Source organism: Chlorocebus sabaeus, chromosome 12, assembly GCF_047675955.1.
Source record: "Chlorocebus sabaeus isolate Y175 chromosome 12, mChlSab1.0.hap1, whole genome shotgun sequence".
Taxonomy (NCBI): domain Eukaryota; kingdom Metazoa; phylum Chordata; class Mammalia; order Primates; family Cercopithecidae; genus Chlorocebus; species Chlorocebus sabaeus.
Window position 1 is genome coordinate 111,854,404 of NC_132915.1, and position 7,336 is coordinate 111,861,739.

Consider the following 7,336-nt stretch of genomic DNA (forward strand, 5'->3'; position numbering starts at 1 on the left):
ATGTGGATGTGGTCTACAGGTCTTACTCATATTTCACCAGTTTTATATTTGCTTTTGTTTTTTTGTTTTTTTGTTTGTTTTTGTTTGTTTGTTTGTTTGTTTCTTGTGATGGAGTCTCACTCTGTCGCTCAGACTGGAGTGCAGTGGCCGGATCTCAGCTCACTGCAAGCTCCGCCTTCCAAGTTTACACCATTCTCCTGCCTCAGCCTCCAGAGTAGCTGGGACCACAGGCGCCTGCCACCTCGCCCGGCTAGTTTTTTTTCGTATTTTTTAGTAGAGACGGGGTTTCACCATGTTAGCCAGGATGGTCTCGATCTCCTGACCTCATGATCCGCCCGTCTAGTTTTACATTTGCTTGTGTGTGTGGTTCTATGCAAGTTTTTACCTGTGTAGATGTGTGTAACCACCACCACAATCAACATATAGAATGGTTCCATCCCCACAGAGGTCTCTTGTGCTACCCCTTTAGAGACACACCCACTCCCCAGGCCCAGCCCTTGGCAGCCACTAATCAGCTTTCAATTCCTATAATGTCATTTCGAGAATATTGTATAAACAGTCATAGAGTATGCGACCTTTTGGGATTGGCCTTTTTCACTCAGTGTAGTTCCCTTGAACGTCCTCCTGCTGCTGTGGGTATCATCAGTTCACCCCGTTTTATGGCTGAGTCTCCCATAAGGTGGATGTACTCGTCTGTCTAGCTGTTCATTCACGGATGGTGGTTTCCAGTTATTAGCTATTACAGGCAAAGCTGCTGTGGACAATTGTATGCAGGGTTTTCTGTGTCCATTTATCCCATTTGTCTGGGATAAATGCCCAGGAGTAAAACTGCCAGGCTGTATAGTAAGCATATGCTTAGTATTTTGTTGTCATCGTTGTTTGACACTGCCGAGGATGAGTCACAGGTTCGAGAAATCGCATGACAAGGCTGTGGGCAGGGCTTTTGTCTGCCCTCCTCCTACATAAGGCCCCCGGAGCCCACACTGCCTCAGCATCCCTCTTGCTCGAGAGCTCAGAGCCACCCAAAGCTGCAGCCATGCCATGCCTCCTGCTCACCCTGGGCGTGGCCCTGGTCTGTAGTGTCCAGGCCACGGACATGCCCCAGACCAAGCAGAACCTGGAGTTCCCGAAGGTTTGAGGCTGGGGGAGCGGGCGCTGTACCGTGGGAAGCCTGGGGTGGGTGGGAGCTGCGGGCAGGTGGGAAGCCCAGAGTCTCAGAAACCTACAGGAGGCTCAGAATGGATGCCCTGACATCAGGAACCCCTCAGCCCTGCTCTCCATCTTTAGGGTGGCCTCTCTGGTTTCCCAGCATCCTAGGTGACTCGTCATTTGGGCTTTGGAACACTCCTGAGTTAGCACACACTGGTGAATTTCCATAGCCCAGTGTCTGGTAGACAACAGGCCACCATCCAGTGCTCACTGTACCCATCCCAGTTAGACTCCACCCTGCCTGCACCAGTTGCCATGAGAGCCATGGTGGGGGGGAACCCCGTGTAGCCCAAGGCCCCCTCAGTTGGCAGGGACCTGGCACTCCATGGCCATGGCCACCAACAACATCTCCCTCATGGTGACGGTGAAGTCTGCTCTGAGGGTCCACGTCACCTCGCTGTGGCCCACCCCCGAGGACCACCTGGAGACCATTCTGCACAGATGGTGGGTTCCTAGTCATTGGGACTGGGGCTAGGTGGGGGCTCGGTCTCCCCCCGCAGGGGTCCAGGACTGGGTGGGGTGAGCGGAGCTGGACTCAGCCCCAGGCATTTTCTGATGCCAGGGGCTTCACTGTGGCCCCTGCATGAGGGTGGGGTGGAAAACTCAGGCTCCAGATGTTTCCTGTCCCCTTGGAGCCCCTGCCCCAGGCTCTGGGCCAACAGCTGACCACACGGTGCAGCCCCAGGTCAGACTGAGGAGAAGGTTGGGCGGCTGTGGGCTGCGGTGCTCCTGGGACCCAGGGAAGTTCTTGTGGTGACCTGATTTTAGGAGTGACAGTGAGGGCAACTCCAATTCAAGTGGCCACTCATTCTATTGTCACCACCTTCCAGGGAGAACAACAGCTGTGTTGAGAAGAAGGTCCTTGGAGAGAAGACTGAGAATCCGAAGAAGTTCAAGATCAACTGTGAGCATCCCCAGGCCCCAAGCGCTGGCTCAGTGCTGGCAGGCTGGCCACGCTGTCCCACAGCGGCTCTGCCAGGGGAGGAGGGAGTGGGGCCTGGCCTGTGCCAACTCTCTCTGCTTCAGGGAGTCAGAGTGTTTGCTCCAGTCAACCCGATACTGACCCTAAAGGCATATTTTACCTGGAGGGCAGGGGATGCACTAATTCTTGGCATGACAGTGACTGGATGTGGGTCTGCACTGTGCCCAGGCACGGGGGACAGGCGCTTTGTGTGCACTGTTCACTTTGGCCTCACAACAGGCCAGGGAGGCTGCAGGCAAGCAGATGGGCATGTGAGAAGGTGGGTAGGCGGGCAGGTGGACAGGTGAGAAGGTGGGCAGGTGGGCAGGTGAGAAGGTGGGCAGGTGGGTAGGTGGACAGGTGAGAAGGTGGGCAGGTGAGAAGGTGGGCAGGTGGGCAGGTGAGAAGGTGGGCAGGTGAGAAGGTGGGCAGGTGAGAAGGTGGGCAGGTGGGCAGGTGAGAAGGTGGGCAGGTGAGAAGGTGGGCAGGTGGGCAGGTGGGCAGGTGAGAAGGTGGGCAGATGAGAAGGTGGGCAGGTGAGAAGGTGGGCAGGTGGGCAGGTGAGAAGGTGGGCAGGTGAGAAGGTGGGCAGGTGGGCAGGTGAGAAGGTGGGCAGGTGAGAAGGTGGGCAGGTGGGCAGGTGAGAAGTTGGGCAGGTGAGAAGGTGGGCAGGTGGGCAGGTGAGAAGGTGGGCAGGTGGGCAGGTGAGAAGGTGGGCAGGTGGGCAGGTGGGCAAGTGAGAAGGTGGGCAGGTGGGCAGGTGAGAAGGTGGGCAGGTAGACAGGTGAGAAGGTGGGCAGGTGGGCAGGTGGGCAGGTGAGAAGGTGGGCAGGTGGGCAGGTGGGCAGGTGAGAAGGTGGGCAGGTGGGCAGGTAAGCAGGTGGGCATATGGGCAGGTGGGCAGGCAGGCAGGTGGGTAGGCGGGCAGGCAGGCAGGTGGGCAGGTGGGCAGGTGGGTAGGCGGGAAGGTAGGCAGGTGGGCAGGTGGATAGATGAACAGGTGATTAGATGAACAGGTGGGCAGGTGGGTAGGTGAACAGGTGGGTAGGTGGGCAGGTGGGTAGGTGGGAAGGTGGGCAGGTGGGAAGGTAAGCAGGTGAGTAGGTGGGTAGGTGGGCATGTAAGCAGGTGGTTAGGTGAACAAGTGGGCAGGAAGGTAGGTAAACAGGTTGGTAGGTGGGCAAGTGGGTAGTAGATATACAGGTAGGCAGGTGGGTAGGTGAACAGGTGGGCAGGCGGGTAGGTGGGTAAGTATACAGGTGGGCAAGTGGGTAGGTGGGTAGGTGTACAGGTGGGCAAGTGGGTAGGTGGGTAGGTGTACAGGTGGGCAGGTGGGCAGGTGGGCAGGTGAACAGGTGGGCAGGTGGCCAGGTGGGCAGGTGGGCAAGTGAACAGGTGAACAAGTGAACAGGTGGGCAGGTGAGCATGTGGCCAGGTGGGCTGCTGTTCCCGCGGGCCTGGCTGCCTTCTGCTGACGGTGGGGCTGCAGATCTGGCCTGGGCCGCACTCCCAGCCTCGTTGCGGGAAGAGGGGCTACAGCACGTCCTGGCTCCACTGAATTCTCCCTAACAATTTGCGACATTTTGTTCTATTTTGTTAATTATTATTTTTTTTAAAAGACAGAGGTGGTCAGGGTCTGGGCTCTCGTATCCCCTCGTGGGCACATTTTCCCAGCACACACAGTTTGCTGCTTATGCTTGGGACTTGCCTCAGGCCCTTCTGACCCTGCTTGCCCTCCCCAGAATCGAGCCACTCTCCAAGGTCCATTTCTTCTCCCTCTTCCCACCCCTCTGCACTGTTCCCGTGCCGTCTCCCGCTGTCCTCACCTGTACGTGACTTCTTAGCTGGAATCTCTCCAGGTCAGAGCCTGCTTGCCTCTGGTGTCTGGCTCTCCCCTGCACACCTGGCCTCTCCCCTTCAGCCAGGGCTCCATGGTCCTCCATGTTGCCTCTTCTCTCCTTTTCTCCCTGGATTCCCTAGCCATGGCCCACCCCAGGAGCCACGTCCCCTGGTGTCAGTGGACGAGGAAGCCACTTAGTGTGGTGGGACGTCCACACATCTGCCCAAGACTCTGCTGAGATGGAGGCTTCATTTTCCTTTTGGTTCTTCTCTTCTTTCCCCAGATATGGGAGCGAATGAGGCTATGCTGCTTGATACTGACTACGACAATTTCCTGTTTCTCTGCCTAAAGGATACCACCACCTGCATCCAGAGCTTGATATGCCAGTACCTGGGTGGGTCTCACAGCATGGGAGCTCAATGTGGGTGAGAGGTAGCAGCTACGTCCATGCCTGGGAACCCTGGGGAGCTGACAACTGGCTTCCTGTCCACCTCGGTGCCTGTGGGCTGATTTTTTCTTTCTTCTTTTTTTATTTGTTTGTTTGTTCATTTTGTTTTTTTGAGACAGGGTCTCATTCTGTCACTCAGGCTGGAGTGCAGTGGCGTGATCTCGGGTCACTGCAACCTTTGCTTCCCAGATTCAAGCGATTCTCCTGCCTCAGCCTCCCGAGTAGCTGGGATTACAGGCGCGTGCCACCATACCTGGCTAATTTTTGTATTTTTAGTAGAGATGAGGTTTCACCACGTTGGCCAGGCTAGTCTCCAACTCCTGACCTCAAGTGATCCACTCGCCTCAGCCTCCGAAAGTGCTGGGATTGGATTACAGGCATGAGCCAGCACGCCCGGTCAGGCTGTTTTTCTCCAGTGCTTTATCGAGTCCTCTGACAAAGCAAGGAGCTGATATGGGGCCAGTGGGACAGTCGCCAGTCAAGGGGCTGGGCTTGGTGGAAAGATTAATACTCACTGGACATCCAGTCAAAACACCCTGAAACCTATGATGCTCTCGACCAAACGAAGGCCAGGAATACTAAAATAGCCACATAGGCACAGCCCTCCCCTGTGTTTCCCAGCACACCGTTTCCTCTGAGGTCACACAGGTGTCTTCTTGATTGGCCTCAGCCGTGCTTGGTGAGAGCCGGGCACTGGGGGAAGCAGGCACTGTGGTCTCCTCCCGTGACACTGTAGACACCATCCTGAGCTGTGCGGGCCCCAGCGCTGCCCAGAGCGGAGCAGAAGGGGCTGGGCTGAGGAGTGGGAGCTGGGGACAGGGAACCTGGAGGCCAGGTGGACAGAGCCCCGGAGACCGCCCTAGGGACCTACTCCAGACTAAACTCTGCCTGACCTGGGAGCACTGGGGCCTCCTTCTCTGCCCTCCCTCCTCAAGCAGGGCCCCTGGAGCTCCCCAGCTCTCATGGAAGCCCCAGGGACCCAGGACTGACCCAGCCTCCTCCACAGCCAGAGTCCTGGTGGAGGACGACGAGATCATGCAAGGATTCATCAGAGCTTTCAGGCCCCTGCACAAGCGTCTGTGGTACTTGCTGGACTTGAGAAAGACGGAAGGTGAGCTCCGCCCAGGACACGCCCAGCCTCGGCTGGAGAAGAAGCTGCCTCTTTCTCAGCCCGAGCCCTCTGCTGGCTCTGTAGTACTCAGGTCACTCCTTGCTGGCCCTTCCCTAGTTCTCCCCCAGCCTCCTGGGGTGCAGAGCCACTCTGAGGTGGGGTCCCACCCCCTCCCACCATCTTTTCACTCCCCTCTCTAGCCCTGGGACTGCTGTGTCCCCAGCTGTCTCTTCTCTCGCTGACGCCTCCACTCTCCGCTCTCCTCCCACAGAGCCGTGCCATTTCTAGGTGAGCTCCTGCCTGGTCCTGCCTCCTGGGTAATGTATCAACCTCGCCCACTATCTGCAGCTGCCTCTCTGGGCTGCTGGGACAGACCCCACTGTGTCCAGTTCAGGGCTGACCTTGAAGGAATGAGCTTTGGTCTGATCTTATGATTCCAGAAAGCCAGGCTGCTGACTTCCCCGTCCACCAGCCCAGCATGTGTCTTGTAGCCATTGTATAAGTCACGGGCTCGTGCCCTACAGTTGGACCTCATGCTTTCTTTTGGGGTTGGTTGGAAATGATGGGGGCTGAAGGAGGAGGAGGGAGAATGGTTACATGGAAGGCATGAGAAGCTGGGGACCTGTATATCTCAGTCCCACATTCTTTTTTTTTTTAGATGGAGTCTCGCTCTGTCACCAGGCTGGAGCGCAGTGGCACAATCTCAGCTCACTGCAACCTCTACCTCCTGGGTTCAAGCGATTTTCCTGCCTCAACCCCCAGGTTGCTGGGACCACAGGCGTGTACCACCATGCCCAGCTAATTTTTGTATTTTTAATAGAGACAGAGTTTCACCATGTTGGCCAGGATGATCTCAATCTCTTGACCTCGTGATCCACCCCTCTCAGCCTCCCAAAGTGCTGGGATTTCAGTGCAGCATTCTTAAGGGGGTGTCCTCAAGCCCACCCACGTCCTTCCAGGGCTCCCCCACAGTACCCTGCTCTTCCTCCCTCTACTTAAGTAACCCAACAGCTCGTCTCCGCCTCCAGGAAGACCAGACCCCCACCCTTCCACACCTCCAGAGCAGTGGGAATTCCTCCTGCCCTTTCAAAGAATGTCCACACCTCAGAAGACAATGGCGTGGTCATCCGTGTCCCCATCCCCTTCCTGCTGCACACCTGCACCGCGGGCGTGGGGGGGCTGCTCCCTGGGGGCAGTCTCTGGCAGAGATTATTAATAAATCCATGCCGCATGTTCTGTCTGGACGCGCAGTCACCGCTGGGTGTGGGATTCAGGGACGAGGGTCCAGGGTGGGGGGTGGGCCCAGGAGCCAGACCTGCTACAAACCCGGGGGCAGCTTCTGGTGGAGAAAAGACCTCAACTTTCTTATCTACAAAATAAAAGGGTCCACTTTCACAAAATTTATGAAATGTCTAGAAAAATAAAACCAGGACACTTCTATCAGAATCGATGAGCCCAGAGGAAAACTCATAGTCTTTAATAGTGAAATGGGTTAGCAAGACAAAATTAAAATCAATAAATCTGTAATGAGCTCTTGTTAGGAAAAAAAAAAAAGCGTTAGAATCAGGAAAATAAGAAAATAGAATTAAGGAAGATACAAGCAAAAATGACAAAATCAGAGAAACTTGTCAAATTCATGCACCTGTGCCCCAAAGTAGGGAAGGGGTGGGCGTGGTGGGATTTAGCTCACCTGTCAGAAACACCTGGGAAAAAAAATTCTAGCAACTATCAATGACCACAGATTAAGAGAAAATTGATTACAAGAAT

The 7,336-nt window shown here is 55.7% G+C and overlaps 1 protein-coding gene across 1 annotated transcript; it reads left to right on the forward strand.

The window, feature by feature from the left end:
* The first annotated feature begins 848 nt into the window (after positions 1 to 848).
* On the forward strand, positions 849 to 6,801 carry PAEP (progestagen associated endometrial protein). The gene is made up of 7 exons (XM_037987005.2): positions 849 to 1,132; positions 1,514 to 1,653; positions 2,040 to 2,113; positions 4,294 to 4,404; positions 5,465 to 5,569; positions 5,841 to 5,857; positions 6,228 to 6,801. The coding sequence occupies exons 1-6, from the start codon at positions 920 to 922 to the stop codon at positions 5,855 to 5,857; spliced, it is 660 nt and encodes a 219-aa protein (XP_037842933.2). The 5' UTR covers positions 849 to 919; the 3' UTR covers positions 6,228 to 6,801.
* Positions 6,802 to 7,336: the final 535 nt, after the last annotated feature.

Excerpts from the sequence above, each read along its gene's own strand:
- PAEP (XM_037987005.2), top strand. The coding sequence starts at position 920 with ATGACAAGGCTGTGGGCAGGGCTTTTGTCTGCCCTCCTCCTACATAAG. Across the intron at positions 1,133-1,513 it reads AGAACCTGGAGTTCCCGAAG|TTGGCAGGGACCTGGCACTC; the intron begins GTTTGAGGCTGG and ends AGGCCCCCTCAG. Across the intron at positions 1,654-2,039 it reads GAGACCATTCTGCACAGATG|GGAGAACAACAGCTGTGTTG; the intron begins GTGGGTTCCTAG and ends ACCACCTTCCAG.